This window comes from Entelurus aequoreus, linkage group LG10 (genome assembly GCF_033978785.1).
Source record: "Entelurus aequoreus isolate RoL-2023_Sb linkage group LG10, RoL_Eaeq_v1.1, whole genome shotgun sequence".
Taxonomy (NCBI): domain Eukaryota; kingdom Metazoa; phylum Chordata; class Actinopteri; order Syngnathiformes; family Syngnathidae; genus Entelurus; species Entelurus aequoreus.
In genome coordinates this window covers 24,177,191-24,198,072 of record NC_084740.1, presented here as the reverse complement: position 1 = coordinate 24,198,072, position 20,882 = coordinate 24,177,191, and the positions used below count along the sequence as shown (strand labels likewise).

Here is a 20,882-nt window from a genome sequence, read left to right as displayed (position 1 = left end):
ACTTCTTCCACTTTATTATCTATCCACTGAGGCGACTCTCCTCCCATCCCCTCGCCAGTATGCCAAGTATGTCATTAAAAGAGGGGTTATTAATCATATGCTAGTTGCGCCTAAATCACCAAAATACTACATTCATTTTTGGAGAGGTGAGAACATTTGCGCACGCACACTGCAGGTCTATACCCATTTTTGTGCCCATATTAAATTAGACACGTTTATTGTTACACAAATAATACAGTGAAACTTGGTTCAGAGTTCCACTTTAATCTTCTAACAGCATTGGGACTTGTTAAAGTGTAGCCAAGATTTGTTAAAAAAAATTAAAACATGTTAAAATGGGTCATATTGTGATTTTTTTTCAACACTGTGCCATCAGAGCCAGCAAGGCTTTCTGTGCAGGCCTAACATAACCAGAATTCATGACCATAATTAAAGATAGTAATTTTTTATTTACTTTCCCTAAATATCTAAAAAAATTCATATTCTCTTCATGTCATATTATGCTCCTTCCAGACATGATGTTTTTAGTTTATAGAGTTTCTATCCAATCAGAATTCAGCTAGCTTATGTTGCCATGCTGTACCAAATCTGCCTAGAGCCCTCAGATTCAGCAATGCGGGCGTCTGTACAATATAAGTGAACGGGGACATACAGTTGATAGACAGTTGCAATAGCCAATCAGATCACGCGTTGTCAGTAAGGCCTTCTAGATCAGTGGTCCCCAACCTTTTTGTAGCTGCGGACTGGTCAACGCTTGAAAATTTGTCCCACGGACCAGTATTTTTTTGTTTTTTTGTCATACAGAAATACAATCATGTGTGCTTACGGACTGTATCCGTGCAGACTGTATTGATCTATATTGATATATAATGTAGGAACCACAAATATTAATAACAGAAAGAAACAACCCTTTTGTGCGAATGAGTGTGAATGACTGTAAATGGGGGAGGGAGTTTTTTTGGGTTGGTGCACTAATTGTAAGTGTATCTTGTGTTTTTTATGTTGATTTAATAAAAAAAAAAAAACACTTTTTTTAAATTTCTTGTGCGGCCCGGTACCAATCGATCCACGGACCGGTACCGGGCCGCGGCCTGGTGGTTGGGGACCACTGTTTGAGCCAGGTAACATAAGAACTCCATATCCAGCATGCCACAGTAGTGGAGAGCATGCGCAGCAGCCCCGTTTAGGTTGTTTAATGTAGACATGCCGGTGTGGAGTAAACTTTAAGAACTCAGCCAACACGCCTCGTCTGCATCTTTTATGATTAGACAAGACAACACATATATTTGCAAGGCCAATTTCAAGAAGGATATTTAAAGAGAAACTACATCTTGTGAGATCATACCGGCCAACCCCGGAAGCTAGCTCAGCTGTCGATGAAATGTGAGTTGAGATATTTTATTTCTTTATTTTTTCACGTTTAAAATGTTTTATGCAATTTTAATTTTGACAGTAAGATATGACAGTAAGATATGTTTTAATTGCTGATGCGGGTCTATTGAATTTTAAATGCGCCAGAAAATAACCCGTTTTGTACAATGCGCAGTAGTGTGTAAATGTGTTTCTGTATAGTATTTCTCCAGCGATGGTCATGTGGTGACATCAATGACGGTATTTTGAGAGGTAAGCATTAAAGTCGGACATCACTGAAGGCCTAGGTGGGAAACGCACGGCCCGCCACTGCTTCAAACACTTCCTAGTGGTCTACCTAACATGTAATGGTGGTTCTTCTGTCAAAATTTTGCATAGATTATATTTTACAGCCTGTTTTCAAGCTACTTTCTGAACGTCTCTTCAGGATGCACCACAAGAATAGGATAGCGAAAAAGAAGGGAGCTTATAATTGACTACAGTGTCGGACTACTATGGTGGGCCGGCGCAAAGCTCTTTATATAAAACGTTACCATATATGGATAATCCGCTGATGTCACCAATTGGAAAAACGTCACAAATGGGGGAAAATTCAAAACAGATTGTTTAGCGGAAGTATGAAGGGAGGCAAGATTGTTTTATAAATATCTCAGCAATGCCTCAACGATTAGATTTCACATTTTCGGGACTTATGCAGATCCCAAACACACAACAGCAGGTACCGATAGGTAAGAAAAGTTGGTTTTGCATAATAGGGCTCTCTTAAGGAAGTACTCCTAAAATTCTAATAAGTTACGTGCATCAGATTTTTTCAAGTCTATGTGAATTGTACAATCCCATTTTTAAAAAATCCCATGCAGGCCTCTTTTGTAGATGCCAATGTCACAGTTCTTCTTAAAATAGAGAGTTGCGAAAATAAATGGCGGACAAAGGAAAAAGCAGAAAACAGTCGGTAGTGAAAAAAATATGTTTTGGAACTCACAACAATGTCCCACCAAAACTGGCTCCAACTTTTCGCACGCTTTTCGGAACGGATGTCGCATCAGGTGTCCCATAGCGAAAATTCTTGTTCTCTTCCTTTATAAGTTCCGATGCTTTGAACCCTGGGCTTTATACAAAGCTATACGGATTTTTACGGGTTCACAAGCTTTATACACGGCTAATAAATTCAGCCTCGTCACATCAGACCAGTTAAATTGCCGAACAAGTCACGGTGGACCAATGAAATTATTCACATGAAATCAAACAATCATTCAGTTGACCATTTAGCGCATTACACACTCATTGTCATCGTGGAGAAGACGCAACTAAATGCACACAACGCAGCTCCATAGCCAAAGACAATCGACCCGGTCACTGAAAAAGGATACCGGCGCCGCACGGAACGAAAATCCACCACTACTAATATTTCCCGAAAGGATGAAGACAGCGCTCAATGACTTCACAGTTAAATTTGTGAATGAACACAAGCGCCTGTGTAAATCTTTCATGTTACAATGTGTACACCTGTGGCTTGTAGACTTGAACACTTGCCAATATATGTACAATTACAACATAAAATGAGTCCAAAAACTAGGTGGGTGTGGCTTTAGGTGCACTCTCTAACACGGTCATTCGAAAATGTCTGCTTTCGTTGCAAAAAATCCTTAAAATTGCCACACATGCACCAATTGCGGCCATGTTTACTTCTGCAAACACACTGCAGCGCATGTGATGTAATGTATTCTGCACACACTGGTCACTTCACAGACGCATTATGTTCATATTAGACACAGACAGAAGTCACATTGTTTTTGTCATGTAAACAATAAAAAAAGACTAAAAGCGTGACTGTAGCAGCCAATGCGTATGTATCGTTTTATCTGGACTGAACCATTCATCTAGCTGGAAGGACCACCATTCCCAGCACAACACTCCCTCTAAGGACACCACAAATGAAAATGGAGGTACAATAGCTAATAGCAATAAGTCTTCAAGAATCAAGGAGCCAAAGTGGCAATTGTGCTCTCTCTCATGTTGGTGTTTGTAGCTTTTCAAGAGTCTCCCGCACAAAAAGCAGGGAGACAACAATGACCTACACTGATTGCGTGCAGAAAGTGCCTTGTCAGCCGCTGATTGTTCAATCATAACTTAGCAACCGTTACCAAGGAGTTTGGTCAAGCTTTGGATTTCTCAGCAGTGCTGCAGTGCGGACCATACTTTGTGTGTGTTTGCAGTGCAAAAAGGAGGTTCGATTTATGCTGTCATTTACTGAGCCTCCATGTTCAGCTTTTATCAGGATTGAAGAGGCAAAGCTTAACTGAGCCCTTGTATACCAAGATGATTGTTTTTTATTGACAGTTGGTGAGAGGTGAACATTTGCCACTTTAGCCCCCTGTTGCTAGGCTCACCCATAAGACCCTCCACCTACACCTCTAGAAGGACAGCAGAATGAGATGTAAGTCTTATACTCGTCTAAAAAGGCGTCCCAGCGTGCTTTCTTCTTTGCGCTGGAAATAATGCCGCACAGTCAGCGAAGAGTCACACTTAACTGGGTGTTTGTACCGACCTTGCTGCGAGAGTCAACGTTGAGCAGGCACACCCCGCAGGCCAGCTCCTTGGCGTTCTTGATGCCGTGCCGCAGAATGCACGAGGTGAAATCCAGAGACGTTTCATCCGGCTGCACCAATACAGGACATGCATGGATTTACTCAAAATGTGCTCATCCACAAAATGCTACAATCAATCATAAAAATATTTATGTTTCTCTTCAATGTTGCGCACATGTAATACACCCATCAATGCATCCATTTTCTACCACTGGTCCCTATCGGGCTCGCATTCACTTGAAAGTAAATGTGTCCTACAAAAATGAACAGTGTGAAGCCGGTCAATTTGCGAAATTTTATATTTCATACATATAAATGCATACAACTGCAAAAATAACAGGCGAAGGAAGACATGTTACTTTTACACTGTTAATCAACATATTATTGTCTCACGATGCCACACGTTGCAATATGCAATAATTTGAAAAATATTTGGCTTCACGCAGACAGACAGGGCTTTTGTCTACAATAAATCATGCTCTTAAACTGAACAAATACGGTAATCAATAAAAATTATACAGTGTTTATAATGCAATCATCACACATAATAATAATGTAGTTAACCATTTCAATTAATATAAAGTTTTATTTATCATGACTGTAGAATGGTTTACCATTGTACTGTAACTGGAAGTTAAATAAGTGTGTTGTATAAATAAACAAAAAAATAAAACTGTACTCATTTCTGTAAGCAAAAATGTAACTTAAATAAATAATAAACATTTTAAAGTGCATGTTTTTCCCAGTTGGAAAAACAAACTCAGGGAACTCAGCTTCTATTGTTTACGTTATCGCACTAATTAAAAAATTAATCGTGCAGCCCTAATTTAGAGTGTGGATTTATACAGTGTAAATCAACAGGCTGAGTGTGAACATACCCTTTGCAAGCAACAGAGCAGCAGTTATGATGCTAATTTTAAGATAATGGTTAACATAGCAGTCTTCATACTGTCAAGCATCTACAAAATATGGTTATTAAATTACGATGGAATATTTTCCATTTTTATTTCATTCATTCAATGTCAAATAAAATCAACAAAACATTAATGTAAATCATGGATGAAAATGAGCAGAAATAAGTAGAAACTTATACCTGCCACATATTCACACAATTTAAGTTAAAGTACCTATGATTGTCACACACACACACACACTAGGTGTGGCGAAATTATTTTCTGCATTTGACCCATCACCCTTGATCACCCCCTGGGAGGTGAGGGGAGCAGTGAGAAGCAGCAGCGGCGGCGCCCGGGAATTACATGTATTGTTCAACTCAGAAGAATAAAGCAATAGTTCTATTTCATAACATACAACATAAATAAATAAAAACAATAATTGAATCAAAATCAGATATGTTATCATCATCATCATCATCATGATCATCATCATAGCTGTTTGCAACTTCCTCACAATAATATTTCTCAAAGCAAAAAATATAACCATTAGTGGTTTAACAGAACACAATGGTTTGACAATTGTCTATATTTTTCACAATTACAAAGTTTATGTCATAAAAATGTTTACTGGCCCGAATTAAATGATTGGTGTTTACGGCTGTTGCTCACCCGGTCTCGTCAACACGTACGCGCAGGGAGCACGTGCACACATACAAAAGCAGTCCAAAAGAAGCAGCAAAAAAGTTGCAGTCCTGTTGTTGTTATGATAGAATATACATTCAGTGACAGCTAACACTAGCTATCCAAATTACTACTAATAGGTAACAACACCTAAAGTTAATGCGCCTGCATGTGGTACGTACATACGTAGTTACGTACGAGAAGCCGCAAGAGAGACGGATATACTGCGTAAAATACATTGGAAAGTTAGCGCCTCTGGCATCTGTGTAAATGCTGCAAACAGCCCCTTTAGAAGGGAACTGCACTTTTTTTTCGTTCACAATCATCCGTCCATCTATTTTCTATCGTTTTGTAAAAGACATGACGATGAATGTATTTTTTAATGCATTCTTAATATTAAACAAATGTGATCAAAATTCCACTTGCAATGGAGCCTATGGAAGCTGCTGTATTCTGCCTATAAAGCCCTTAAAAACATCCAAACACCTCCAGTAAGGTTTTGTATGCATGCTGTAAGTATGTATGTAATGAAGTAACAGGCACATTTATAATAACGTTTAATATTTACGTATTTTGATCATTTTTAGCATATGCGGCGTGTTAATTTCAAAAACGCATCACAACGTTCGCTTTTTAAAAACATTTTTTTTAACGGCATCACTGATTATTACTCACTGCCGACTTTAAGAGAGACAAAAAACATAATAAACCATCACTTGATGTACAAGGTCTGCTGTCATTAGGATGCCGACTGCTAGGATGTTCATATATTCCCATTTAGATGAAGAAGGACTCATAATCCTCACGAAGAAAGAGGGGTGGAACCAAGCGTCTTTTTGTGTTGTTCTCGCTATTTACGGGTCTAATTTGGCTGTTGAAGTGTACCAATGACATCCTCAGCCTTCTTCTATCCAGGTGCAAGGCATGATTTATGAATACACTTTCAGGCAGCAAGGAAGTGAGGAAACACCTCAACAGTCGATCATGTCGAAATTGTACAAAAGCTTGTGATCACGGCGCCGCCATAAATAGTTTGTCTGCGTTAGCGCTTATAATAATATCACAAGTACTGGGTTAACATCCAAATCACGAAATGTAAATGGAATATTGTTGGCACTTTTTGTATGTTTTTTTGGGGGTTTTATGGGAAAAATAAAGGACTTCCCATGGACTTTTATTTATGTTTATTTACAAGTTACAATGCATTAAAAACAAAAAATCCATCCGTCGTCATGATTGTGAACGATATGCAAAATTCCAAAAAAACGGCATTTCCTTTTTAAAGGATTTCTTTTTACAAAACACCTATTTTTCTTCTTAGTGTGTTTGAAAAAGAATAAAGACAAATATTTTGGGTCGTCTCATATTAAGGTCAATACGGGATTTAATTCTAGAAAGAATGTCCAAGCAGTGCATGAATAGAAACTTGTGTGACAAATCATCTGTCTCATCATTAGGTCCGCTTTGTCTACAGCAAGTAAATAGTCCTGTTGCGCTGGCTCCATGGATGAAGACAGCCTTGTTGTCCCATCAATTTTGTTTACTGACACTGCCTGACAGCTGGTTAAATAAATCAATTTTGTTCTTGTCATCCCTGCTGATCTGAACACGACTTCACTCTCAGGCGGAGGCTACACAGCATCCGACTCAATCGATGATTGATTTGGACCTAATGGAGCGTTCGCAGTAGATTCACTAACATTCCATTATCTTGTTGGCAGCCTTTTCATTGTGAACCTGCAGGATCATTGTCAGCCTATTGGCAGAGTGATGCGGGTGAAGCGTCTACATACGTCAATCGGTTGACAATCGAGTGTCTCACCGCGAGCTTGGCCAGCGACATGAAGCCCATGAGGTTGTTCCACACGCGGCTGACATCCTTCAGGAGCTGCTGCAGCTTCTCGGAGCACACCGCCGTCGCCTTGATGCCCAGCTCCACGCGTCTTGACACACGGTACACTTCCACCACACCTGACAAGAGCAAAAACATTTAACACCTTCTAGAACAAGTGTGAGTGAGTGGGTGGGTGGGTGAGTAGGTGAGTCATTGTGATAGTGTGAATATGTGATTGTTTGAGTGTATGAGTGTGATGGTGTGCATTTGTATGTGTGCGAGTGCAGTTGTGTGTATGAGTGAGTAAGTGTGTGAAAATGAGTGTGAATGCGTGTAATTTTGTGTGTGAGTATAATGTGTGTGAGTGCATGTGATATTGTGACAGTTTAGGTGTGTGTGAGTGAGTGTGTGAAAATGAGTGTGAATGTGTGTAATTTTGTGTGTGAGTATAATGTGTGTGAGTGCATGTGATATTGTGACAGTTTAGGTGTGTGTGAGTGAGTGTGTAATTAAGTGAGGGAGTGAGTAGGTAATTGATTGAGTGAGTAAGTGAGTGATACTGTTTTGAGTGAGTGAGTGATTGTGTTTGTGAGAGCATGTGATTGTATGCTTGTGTGAGTAATGGATTAGATTTATATAACGCTTTTCTAGACACTCAAAGCGCTTCACAGAGAAGTGAGAACCCATTATTCATTCACACCTGGTGGTGGTAAGCTACTTTCGTAGCCACAGCTGCCTTGGGGTAGACTGACGGAAGCGTGGCTGCCAATTTGAGCCTACGGCCCCTCCGACCACCACCTATCATTCATCATTCATTCACCGGTGTGAGCGGCACCGGGGGCAAGGGTGAAGTGAGTGAGTGAGTGAGTGAGTGAGTGAGTGAGTGTGATAAATTGTGTAAGGTAAGTTAGAAATTGTGTATGTAATTGTGAATGTGTGATTGTATGATTGTGTGTGAGTGATAAGGAGTGTGAGAATAAGTGATTGAGTGGTTTTTAAACTGTGTGTGCGTGTATATGTGTGTGTATGTTTGTGACTGAGTGATAATGTTTTGTGTGAGTGAGTGAGTGAGTGAGTTAGTTATCATTAGTATGATACTATTTGGGTGACCAATATTGTTTGAGAAAGTTAGGGATTGTGTGTGTAATTGTATGACTGTGTTTGAGTGAGTGAGTGATAATGTATGTGAGACTGTGTGTGTGTGAGTGAGTGATACTGTTTGAGTGAGTGAGTGAGTGAGTGAGTGAGTGAGTGAGTGAGTGAGTGAGTGAGTGACTGATACTGGTTTAGTGAGTGAGTGATACTGTTTAAATGAGTGATTGTGTTTGGGCTCACCCAACAGATACTCCATGCCCTGAGCAGATTGGATGACTTCTGTGCAGACGGAGGAGCTGCTAATGCCATTCAGTGTGTTGTTAGCGTTGGTGATTACCTTCACAAGAGAGAACAGGTGACCTCAGATTTACTTGTTTTAACATTTCCCGCTGACAAAATGTATTAGTAAAGTACAAACCTCCAGAGCACTTTCCAAACACCTTTGCCACTCGTAAGCATAGCGCTCACTCTCCTGCATCGTAAAAAAAGTGTCACAGAGTTAGTTGGGTGCTTAAAAGTTGTGGTTTAAAATGTACGACACCGTGGTTAGTAGTCGTGGAAAGGTCTTACCTCCACCTCCCCAGTCAGGTCCTTGTACTTGTCCCGGATCACAGGTAAGGTGGGCTTCTCGCTCAGGGTGCTGGATCGATCTCTGAAGGGTTGCTCTGGAACTAAAGATGTAGGGGAACGGCCGAGCTCCTTCTCGCCCAAACTGTGACTGCGTTTGTGGGAACCTGAAGGTAAGGAGGTCAGAGGGAGCACTTTTTAATGGCTTTATAAGGTTGAAAAAACTGTGTACTAAATTTAAAATCAGGAGGTTGCTTTTCTGCCTTTTTTTTGTCAAGGTCAAGAAACGAATGAGTAACTTCCTAATTTGGAACAAACAACATGTACCACTCTGATGCATATCTAGGCACCTATGATGAATTAACTCAGTGCCAGATGGACAAATTCTGGCAGGCCGCGATAACAGACAGAGGCAAAATGACCCAGACTATTACAGGTGGGGCACGTGAGCAAGTCGCCCCAGTTGAGGTAATCTAAGCCAAACACTCCAACAACCAGCACTAACAGAGACATGCATCACTGTCCACAGCCAACTCTGATCAGATTATGTTTCACCGGGCAAAAAAGGGACTGCAAAGCCCTCATCGTTTCGCTATTTAAATCCTCAGCTCAGGGAGATCAATGTTTGGCAAACTGGCTTGTAAAACACTGTGAATAATATAAATACATTATTCACGGGCACACTCCAAAAAAACAACAACAATGAGGATGCAGTTCATGAATGTTGGTCTTTGTGGATCCATCAGTGCCATTAGAGATGTCATCTCAACACTGCCATCTAATGTATGACAGCTTTACTGCAGCCTTCTGAATCGTCTTATTGGTATACATATTTGTGCACAAACTGTTACTTGGTTATTTAACAGCCTGAAACACATGAACTGACTCCAATCAATCACTTATTGGGGCCAAGTGACATCACGTGGCTTAATTGTTCTTACTGCTTTGATGAAATGGAAAAAAAACTGGAAAATCATCATGAGATCGTCTTTTTTAATCTAAACTGGTGCGACTTGAAATTTGGAGACGGTCTCAATTCAATTTGGAATTTTGTTCAAGCCTTCTGGGTAACAGAGTTCCCTCTAATGACAAATCAGAGTCACTTAAACAAATATATGTGTAACTCATTATCCCAAATGATTCATGTACAAACCTGCGACTGGTTGCTGCCCCAAAATGAGTTTATTTCAACCAAGAAAATACTCTATGACAAACATCCTATGATTATCTTTGAGCTGAGTACAAAGGAACACAATGATATGCTTGCTACCATATGCTGTATGGTCCAGACACTGCTCTTGTGGTCTATCACTTAAGATCATGCTTATGTGTGACTCTTACAGTACTATCGTAGTACTCAGCAGGCGACTGTATTCAATTTGTTGGGTTTGGGTGAGGTCAGAAAACGTGAAATTAACTTACCTTGAACGGAGAGGTCAAATGTAGCCAGCTCGTTCTTGATCATCTCCTCACTGGATTTGAGATTGGGCTGAGCACTGGCTTTCAGGAAGTCAGACTTGCCAAACTTTGGTTTGTCGCCCTGGAAGGCTCCGAACTCATCAGAGGCCTCGCTTTGGTTAGCCTCGGATCCGGCCTCAGCAACACCAGGGCACGAGTCTGACTTCTCCGATTCTGTGCCGGCAAAATCCCCAAAGTCCTCCTCGGCATCACCACCGTTTTGGTCCCTGGAGCCAAAGTCTGCAAAGGCTTCAAACTTGTCTTCGGCAAATGAGGCATCCTCTGTGTGAAAGGGGGTCTTGGCTGGCGAGGTGGTTGAGATGGTCGCACTATTATCAATGTTCAGCTCTGTTTTTTGTGTCGGTACTACAGGCTGGTCCGGGCCTTGAGACTTTTGGACCTCACCGGTGACAAATTCCTCCCGGTCTGACCAGTCGTAAGTAGCCAAGCTGCTGAGGGCCGAAGTCCCAAAGGGGTCAAATTTCATGTCGTCTCCCTCTGTAATGACAACACAGAAATGCCAGTGGTTCCTGGGAATAGCAAAGATGCTGCCAGGACAGGCCTTAAAGAGACAATCCTATCAATTTTTTGTACATCTTGGGTTCAGGTGATCAGTTGTCTCTTTTAAGGTGAGTGTGACATTGAAGACATTGGACATACTGTAACTTACCTCTGACTGATATACAGTACAAATACAATAGTGAGAAATGTTTTCTGACAAAATAATTTGACGTAAAAAATATGGAAGCATGATAGTCTTGTTGTTGGTTGTATATGGTTTGGGGGATATTTTATTACACGCCCCCCACGTACCAATGAATCATTATTCTAACACTATAGCTTGGATTTTGCTAGTTGCTTGCTCATGCTACTGGTAAATTAGCACACTAGTATGAGAATGTCAGTGTTTACATTTAGAGACTGTTCAAAATAGATTTGGCACTACCTGTTTACCCAAGCTTAAATACAAAATAATGGGACTGTCTGTGAATATAGTTTGTTTTTACAACGGTGTACAGTAGATGACATACACAGCTGGGCTGCCAGAGAACAAGACGTAGCAGGAGGACTTAGCAACATAAAAAAGTAATTTTTGGATTTCTAAACATATTGCTTGCTGTTCATGTTTTTTGCTCACTTTTTGTGTCCTCCATCCATCCATCCATCCATCCATCCATTTCCTACAGCTTGTCAATCAATCAAAGTTTATTTATGTAGCCCTACATCACGAGTGTTTTAAAGGGCTGCACAAGCCGCAACGTTCCTCTCATAATGTCCATAAAAATGGCATGCACATGTGTTATGCAAATTACATAATTACGTCATCTACGCTCCTGAAATTTTACTATACAGATAGTGAAGGTTTTATTAGCTATAGAAATATTCTTGAAATATTTCACTGTGTGCAGTGAATCTTATATTTAAAATTATTGAGCTGTATCTGTACATTATTACTAGAAATTCTTACAAAACATTTATTTGGCCCCCTTTCCAATAAAGGCCTTCTACTTAGTAAGTGTGCGGCAGTTGAGTAAATATACTTTTACTACTCCAGGAAATATAGCTATCTTTATGTCATATACAACTTAAATGTTTAAAAAATTGTATCAAATTACACAACGTTTTCCTAATGTTCAGGTCTGCTAACACACAGTCAAACAAGAATCACTTTAACACTTCTTCCGTGGCAACACAAACCCTTTAAGGACACAAAAAGCAATTTGTGAAATTGACAAGGATCTAGTGTTGTGTGCGATAATGAGATCAGTTTGAGGCATCTTTTGGAAGGAGGAAAAATGAGAAGAAAAATAAGACGGCAGCCATTTCAGCGATACCAAGAGGAATATTTATTACGACAACATGAGAGAGAAAATAAGAGAAGAAAAAGTCACAAAGAACTGTGAAAGAGGTCTATCGTTACAAGAGTTGTTTCAAACTAACACGTGTAAAACTATAGAGTTCAGTTTGTTATGATACAAGGGCATGCAGAGTCAGGCGGGCAGAAAAGAAAGAGCCAAAAAGGTGGAACCAAGAGAACCCGAGGATAAAGAGAAGCACAAGGCACATTCACAGACTAAAAAAAAAATTAGTCATTTGGAGCAGAGTCATTTAACTATTAGCTTGTAAAAGCAACAGGTTTGTGTTTTGGATAATATAAAGCTCAAGGTGGAGAAACATTAAATAAACCCTTTGAGGACTTGATGGGCTAATCTGGAACAGGAATGCCCCAAAGATACTAAAGTATAGAAGCCAGAAGTAGGTCATTTACCATGAATTTGGATTAGGAATACTGTTTATTCTGCGAGCAAAGTGATCTCGACCAAGCACACAAAGGGTTTTAGAAGAAATAAAGAGGAATGTTTTTACAGTGGACATCCCATTCACAGATGAAAAAAATTGTTATTAAAGAGACAGTATTCTTTTTCCTGTTGTAGTGATGGTGTGTAAGAATAGTCACTATATAGCAGCACATCATTTCTCAAAACAATATCTAGTAGGTACTGTTTTTGATTTATACTGAGAAGACAAGTTCTCCTCGTGTCAAAAATAAGGGCTTAATCTCATGTAGTAAAAATACCTGTCTAAACCTGTGCGAAAACATTTCTCTCCTGGTATGCATAAACTGGCATTGTGTCCCGTGTACTTGTCAATTTCACAAATTGAAAAGGCAGCAAAAGCAGGGCAATACTGACATAGGAACACACCACAGAACCAGACGTGACAATGTCATGCGACCGCAGGTAAAAGATGACAACAGTTTCCTTCTGTGCACCATCCTGGAAAAGCGACCTCACAAAAGGAATACTGTCTCTTTAAGATTACGTTAAGTGTGTGCATTGTCAGAAACACTGTGCAAAGCATGAGGAGGCTTGGCCTGCTACACATTAAGAATACGAAATGGTCCACAGATTTTTCGATTAAAAAAAACCATACTGGATTCAAATGGAGTAAAAAGAGAGAAGCCACACAGACTCACAAGAGCTCTTTTAGTACACGTCGATGTTGAATCACCGCTTTGTGTGTTAAAGGCTTTGCTGCAGCTTTTTAAAGTACCGGTACGCAGGAGCCTGTGCAGTTAATTCACAAGACAAGGATGTGTACATTTATGGTATTGATGTGTAATACTATATAAGTAAGACTGAATGTAGTAACAGGCAGGTAGCAGCTTGTGCAACCTTTGTAAAGAAATGCAAAAAAAATGCATGCTGATAAATGTCCTGAATGACTGCTGCCATCAACGAATGAATGTGTGGAAGGTGAGAGGACACAGACAGAAATACAACTGCAAGCACGTCAACAAATCCGCCCAACGCAACAGTTAAGGTAAGTAGACCCTTATGTCCCCACAACAAGTGATAAGGGGGACAATATGGAAAGCCGATGAATGAAATAAATATATAAATAAATAAATAAGTGTTAAGATAAATGCAATAAGTTGGAATGGAAGATGGAGCCAAACACACAATTTGATATGATATAATGTGATATCTCAACATATTCAATTATGAACTCCTTACTTGTCCTTTGACCTCGTTTGATAATCCCTAGCAAGCAGAGGAAGAAGGGCCGCAGCTGGCCATGGAATCACCGTGTGTGTGTGTGTGTGTGTGTGTGAATGCAAGGGCCCTCACCAGAGCAAACGCACTAGTTCCTCACCTGTAGCGGGAGGCTGGTGGGACGATAGACCTGGCAAATCCAGCGAGCTGTCCGACATCACGTGCTTCAAGTCTCCGCCCATATCGGTGAGCTTCATGTCCAGCTGCACAGAGAGAGCGTCCTCAGAGTCATCCTTGCCCACGCTGCTCCCACCAATAGACGGGAGGTCGAGGGACTTGACAGACACGCAGTCCTCCTTGCCTTGTTTAAAAGCGGCCACTTTGTCCACCAAAGTCTTTTCCGAGGCGCCGAGCGCCGTGCAGAATTTTGAAGACTGGAAGTCGGCAAAGTCGTCAGTGTCGCTCTTGAGGGACGAAAAGGAGCCACCGCCGCTTTCCTTTGTGTCATCGTAGGCCAGGCCGCCCTCAAGAGACAGCTGTTTGAACACGTCGTACTTGTCTGAGCTCCGCTGAGGCCGCTGCTGAGAAGGGGTCTCACCTTGGACCCCCGCGCTGCTCTCACCTTTGTGCTCCACCCCAGAACTCCCAAATGCCATGAAGTCAGCAAAGTCGTCCTGTGGCGCGGCAGCAGAGGAGGTGCCAAAGAGGGCAAAGTCGCCAAAGTCGTCAGCTCCTCCCCCAGTGGGCTTGGCTACAGAGGGGGCCACGGACGCAGAGGGGAAGGCGCTAGTCTGTGTGTCAGTCACCGGCAAGACAGAAGGGGTGACTGAGGAGAAAAGGTCTAGGTCGGACATGTTGAGAGGGTTTTTGGCTTGAGAAAGAGAAACGGCTGACGGCTGTGGCGGGAGTTGTTGTAGAGATTGAGAGTTGGGAAAAGCAGAAGGGAAGCCAGGCTGGAAGATCTTGGCCGGTTCTGGAGGGTCTAGTGGAGAGACGCTGTCGGCAGTTTTAAAATCCGTGAAGCCGTCATCAGACCTGATGGACTTGAAATCTGCAAATCCTTCACCTGCAAACCAAAAAGAAGACAAGGCACATGTATAGAAGATAAAAACTTTGTTGGGTATTGACAGACGTTGTGCCATCAATTCACACATCTAAGAAGACAATACAGCAAATGTACACACTGGGAATAAAAGTGTTGACTGGAAAAAGAAAATCTCAGCACACAGAGATAGTGTAAAACGGCAGATAGCACTGTGCAGAGTCGGACATTGCCAAGCACGACTTACTGGACTTGTAAGACTGGTCTCCATTGCACACTGTTCTAATGAAACAGGGATGGCAAAACAGCTGCTATCAGCATTGATGAAGTCAATATAGGCCGTATTGTAGCCACAAGGGGGTAAGCATTAACCCATTCATACGTTGTGAGTGTGTATAAATTGCTCTCAGAAATGTCTTACCTAGTGGTTTCTTATCAGCAGGTGGTTCTAGTTGTCTAAACACGCTGTATTTGTCTCCGCCATCTGGACGGAAAAAGGGGGAAAAACGTGAAGAAAAAAATTCAGTTTGGTATCATTGCATTTTTAATACTTAAATCGGCTTGAGCCGCGTGGCCCTCCATGTCTTTTATTATTTTATTTTATTCTATTTTATTGATTTGTTTTTACTTGTTTTTTGAGTTTTTATTAATTTTTTTAATGTTGTTTTTATTTTAAAAGCTTTAATTAAATTACTTTAGTTTTTTTTAATGTGTAGCTCTCTGGAAACAGTTAGTTAATAGTGCTGTATAAATAAAGTGAATTTGGAATTCCTCGGTTTTAGGCAAAAATTCTCACCAAAAATACAGCTTGCTTTTCATAAAGAGTCTCTCATTTAGTACAATTAAACGCAGTCTCTGTGTTTTTTGTGTCGAGTACAGCTGCAGAATAACCCACCATAGAGCCAAATAAAGTTGTAGCATACAGTAGTAGCTCGGGATGTAATGGTGTCAAATCTCAGGGTATGATATTATCACGGTACAATATTATTGGTGCCCCGCGCTCTGCAGAGAATTCTGGGAAATGTAGTGTATTTTCTGATCCGGCCAATGCTAAAGCACTGGAAAAAACTACACACCAAGTTTTTGTTTGAGAATCAGGCGTCACGGTATTATTGTGAACACTTTGAAACCAAAATACTGCAGTATTTAAAACACTGTTACACACCTAGTAATAGCCCGATCAAAGTCAATGAGAGCCTTTGAACCCATGATTCCAAAGTGTCACTGAACGCACCACACTGCTAAGGTAATTCTAGCAACAATTGAGAGTAAAATGGCGCTTAACGGCTTTCCTCCGGAGCTTTGTAGGTCGCAATGCGTGTGATTGGGTCAATCATGTAAACAAAGTCGTTGTCTGTGAGTTTTTGGATATAACGCAAGTGCCAGCTCTTTGATACAGAAAGTGAGAAACACGATTAAATTCAAGAAATAAGTTGTAGAAAAATACAAAGGTAGTGTTTGTGGCGCTCTTTGCCAACAAATCTACGATAAAAGGTAAAGGTGATGTTAAATGTGGTCAGTTATATGCATGGATTTCTGTATGTAAAATTATAATAATCTGTCTAAAATGTGTTTTATGTTAACAATTTTGGGAGCCTGCCTGGAATAGATTATTTTGATTTTCATTGTTTCCTACAGAGAAAGTGTTTCAGTTTTCAACGGACTATTTGGAACAGATTACTAACAAAAACCGAGGTGCTATTGTAATAAATGCGAAAGTCGAACAAAGACCCTCACACATAAGAGCTTGTACCTGAGGTAGGGGCTGTGGCTTCTGAAGGCTGGTCCACAGACAGCTGCTTGAAAACGGCGTACTTGTCAGAGGAGGTACCAGATAGTGGAGTCAGCAACGAAGGTGCACTGCGGGGACATGAAGCAGTCGTCATACACACTGTTTACAAGCGTCTATGGGCAAAAGATGATTCTTTTAGCCTGCAATGCTGCTTAATATCAGTCTGTCAGCATCTGCCTTTCATAAAAAATAAGCAGGCTACAAGCTAATGTGGTTTACATACACAATGAAGTGCTGCAGAAAAGCTTACTTCTACTTCTCATTAGTTTGCAAACATGAGCTTTGTAACCTCTGTTTAATAAAATTCTAATCTCAAGAGTCTTGGTTTCGCTGCTACAAATAAAGCCTCATTGTCCTCGCAGGGAGGCAGTATGAGGGAAACATAATGCCACTCAGATGCGAGATAATTTTGTTCTGCCTCATCTTTTGTCTCTTGACGGATAATTGCCTTTCCGTTTGGGCTTATGAAGTATTACGGGGAAATTAGCTTATCGACTCTTCGCCAAAATTAATTCATTAGGAGGTGACCCCAAACTCATTGTTATTCCGAGAAGGTTTCTGCGAGGTAGAAAGAAGCAGCGTTTCCACAAGGTTCCTAATTAGGCACAAAAATGCAGTGCTTTATGTCATCACTGATGCTAATTATGAGAATCAAAAACACAAAAAGTTAACCACAAAAATACCTGTTTTGATGCTGCGATGCCATGCTGGCAGGAAAACTTGCACTCGACTCCCCCTGGAAGTCAGTGAATGCCTGATCTCCCATGCCAGCCTTTGGGGCCTCCTGGAAGGCCTGAAAGTCGTCGTCGTCAGCTTTGGTCCCCTACAGGCATCCACACGTCAAAGAGACCAACATGACCTACAGGACATCTGAACAAGTGTTACCTGAGCAGGTGGGAAACTTGCAATGAAGTTTGTGTTGGCGGGTGCTGGAGCAGGTGCAGGAACCGGCGGTTTCATGGTCATGACTGGCGGGGTCGAGGTAGTCATGGCCATGGAGACTGGCGGATGGGTCATCATGGGCTGCTGGTGTTGGGGCATGACGGGAGCCATGGCCATAGCGAGGGCTGGGAGGTTGGGCATTGGTGGAGTTGGGAACTGACTAAGGATTTCTACATTCGCAGGTAGGCCGCTCTGGAAGACATTTCACGTTGTTTTTAGGGACTTGAAGTGGACGTCAACCCACAAGAGACTCCACCTTGATTTAGCTCTAAAGATTTGGTGCCATTACATCAGGCATGAGCAATAACGTTAAATGTTTTGTAAACTGCTTGCAGATCCCCAGGCCCAGGATGAGGATAATAACTAGTAGGGCTGCACGATACGAAGAAAAAAGCTAATTGCGATTTTTCTCTCCAAAATAGGGATTCGATTTGTAATTTTTATATTTTATTCATATGAATGCATAAAACTGCGAAAATTATCGACTGAAGTAAGCCATGTTACTTTTAGACTGTCAATCAACCTATCCTTGTTTTAAGGTGCCACACAGAACAGGATGCAATAAAAAGATTTGGCTTCATGCAGACCGACTCAGAGCTTTTGTCTACATTATACTCTTAAACTGAAGAAATAACCGATAAAAGCTATACAGTGTTTATAACGGAAAGTAATCATCAAATCCAACTTTATTTATATAGCACTTTTCATACATGGGCAAGTGGCAAACACAAAGTGCTGTACAAAAAAAGAAAAGAACGCTCGGATGTAAGCACGCACTTGGTAAAGGTGAAAGGCCAATGCCAAAGGATGGCAGAATCTGCGAAGGTTGATACGGTTAAAGCAGGTTAAATAGATTAAAAGGCGCAGGGCCATTAAGACATTTGAAAACTAATAATAGAACTTTAAAATTAACACTGATGCGGACAGGGAGCCAATGCAGCGACTTTAAAACTTGTGTAATGTGCTCCCGGTTAATTTAAGAAACCATTTAAGAAGATATAAACTTTTATTTCTCATTACTGTAGAATTGTTCACCATGGTAAATGAGTTATACTTGTATAGCGCTTTTCTACCTTCATGGTACTCAAAGCGCTTTGACACTATCTCCACATTCACACACACATTCACACACTGAAGGCAGGAGCTGCCACGCAAGGCCCTAACCACGACCCATCAGGAGCAAGGGAGAAGTGTCTTGCTCAAAATATAAAATATTGAACATCTTAAACATTTATCCCCAGTTGAAAAAAAAAGTCGAACGTTGCCTCATTTTTGTTTCCGTCACATGATCACGGAATTCCCGCTCATTCCTTTGTGTTGATGGGCTCATATTGCTCATCCGATTTGAAGCTGAAATATTCTCACAACGGGACATTTGGCTTTGCAATAATTTTTTTTTTCCACCTAACTTTTGTTACTTTTCGGAACTCCTCACTGGGGAGGTCTCTGTCTGTGCTTCCTGTGTGTGTAAAGTTAGCAGTCTTGCGCGTCGCCCACCAAGACAAAGATTGTGGATGACTGAATAGAGGGTTCACTGCCTTTAGTTAATTCTACTGTTCAAAGACGCGCTCAGGTGCTGAGAGCTATGCACAGACTGAGACCTCTAAACTCCCTGTCTGAAGCGAGAGACGAATAAACACGAGGCTCAGCATTTCTCAAATGCCTGTGACAGCAAGGGGAAAAAAAACCCTCAGTTTCTTGCGGGTACGCCATCGCACTAATCAAAACCTCAATGTCGATATAATGTTGAATAATCGTGCAGCCCAAATAACTAGCCTGCTGCTAAACATCAACCATACAATCCTATTATAATGTTCTAATTAATTTGCACTACCTCTTTGGTTGTTTCCTGGTAAAATCTATTGAGTGAGTAAAAGAGAAAACACTACATTTTTATATTACCTGCGCCACAGCAATTAGCGCCAGCACGGTGTAGAGCTCCTCCTTGGTCAGCATGCCAGGTGTCGTGCGGTTGGCAGACGCCCAGATTTGCCCCAAGGCTTCCCTGGGAAGACCCGACGACATGAGGAGAGGGTAGAGTTTGGCGGTGTCGATGCCTGCCGCAGTCATGGTGAACTCTAAAACCTTTTTGAACATCTCTGAGGGAAAAAAATGGAGACCTTTTATTTATAATGAATCAGCAGGCCATGTCCCCAGGGGTCGCTTAAAAAAGTTCTTATAATATTTGCTATTGTTGCTTCTGTGCCTTTTCCAAAATGTACGCTCATGAATCTGTTGCTTTGGCACTCTGCAATGCTTTTTAAAGAGGATACATATTTATTGCCCCATCCCCTTGCAACAAAACAATGTACAAATTTAAGCTTGCCATCTTTACAGTGTATTTATATGGTAGGATTACCTGGGATGAGACTGTCGTTGTAAAGCCAAGATGGCAGCATGGACTGGATGTGCTCTTGTTGTGGATACACACCAACACCCGCTGTCAAAAACAAATCAGAGACACACACGTACAGTCATTTGTTGTAGTAAAAGCCTTGTAGAGGAATATGAGTAGCCAAACCTCTTGGCAGCTGAGCGATGCTGGTATCCAACTGCACAAAAAAAAATCATTTCTGGATGGCTCGGTGTGAATGTAACACTCTTTGGCACGGACTCACAAATAAATGTCTTAACACAACACACACAAATCAGCCTGTGAGCCGTTTCCAAGAGAGGAAAGCGGTTGACAAAAGACAGCTGTTGTTGACCTAGTTAATATTGTATGAAAACACACATTCAACAGAGCTATAACAGGTAAGATATACAACATTACACAGAATTTAGTGTAATCCTAGTTCACAGCAATCTCCTTAATGTTTGCTGACGACACCAAAGGTGAAAAATATCAACAATAAAAAAGGAGTTGCATGGTGCCATGCAGAGCCTATATGTTAGTTGCACAAGTCAATGTGCCCCCATGTTAGAAAAAAGAGGGCAAAGCGCACCACAACAGAATTATACTGCAAGGAATAATTTTCCAAGAGTCCAACACATTCTAAGCAGAAAACCATGAAATAAGTGTAGCAGGGAGCATCGAGAGGTGTGAAATCAGAGAATGTATCAAAACACAATAATCACGGTGGAGATGACAGCCGGTTTCATAGAACATGCTTGGGTTT

General features: G+C 41.1%; 1 protein-coding gene across 6 annotated transcripts in view; it reads right to left on the bottom strand.

The window, feature by feature from the left end:
* The window catches only part of synrg (synergin, gamma), a 44,795-nt gene that overhangs the window by 5,510 nt on the left and 18,403 nt on the right, over positions 1 to 20,882 (bottom strand). For 3 of the 6 annotated variants that reach the window (XM_062060372.1, XM_062060375.1, XM_062060376.1), the window contains 14 exons: positions 20,123 to 20,203; positions 19,666 to 19,862; positions 17,707 to 17,955; positions 17,505 to 17,644; positions 16,783 to 16,889; positions 15,451 to 15,513; positions 14,148 to 15,053; positions 10,455 to 10,988; positions 9,036 to 9,199; positions 8,884 to 8,937; positions 8,706 to 8,802; positions 7,359 to 7,507; positions 3,920 to 4,030; positions 3,822 to 3,860 (listed from right to left, as the gene is read on the bottom strand). In XM_062060372.1, the coding sequence (XP_061916356.1) occupies positions 3,822 to 3,860; positions 3,920 to 4,030; positions 7,359 to 7,507; positions 8,706 to 8,802; positions 8,884 to 8,937; positions 9,036 to 9,199; positions 10,455 to 10,988; positions 14,148 to 15,053; positions 15,451 to 15,513; positions 16,783 to 16,889; positions 17,505 to 17,644; positions 17,707 to 17,955; positions 19,666 to 19,862; positions 20,123 to 20,203 (2,891 nt within the window). The remainder of the gene's footprint in view (positions 1 to 3,821; positions 3,861 to 3,919; positions 4,031 to 7,358; positions 7,508 to 8,705; positions 8,803 to 8,883; positions 8,938 to 9,035; positions 9,200 to 10,454; positions 10,989 to 14,147; positions 15,054 to 15,450; positions 15,514 to 16,782; positions 16,890 to 17,504; positions 17,645 to 17,706; positions 17,956 to 19,665; positions 19,863 to 20,122; positions 20,204 to 20,882) is intronic. The other 3 variants (XM_062060373.1, XM_062060374.1, XM_062060377.1) reach the window with 1 other exon arrangement.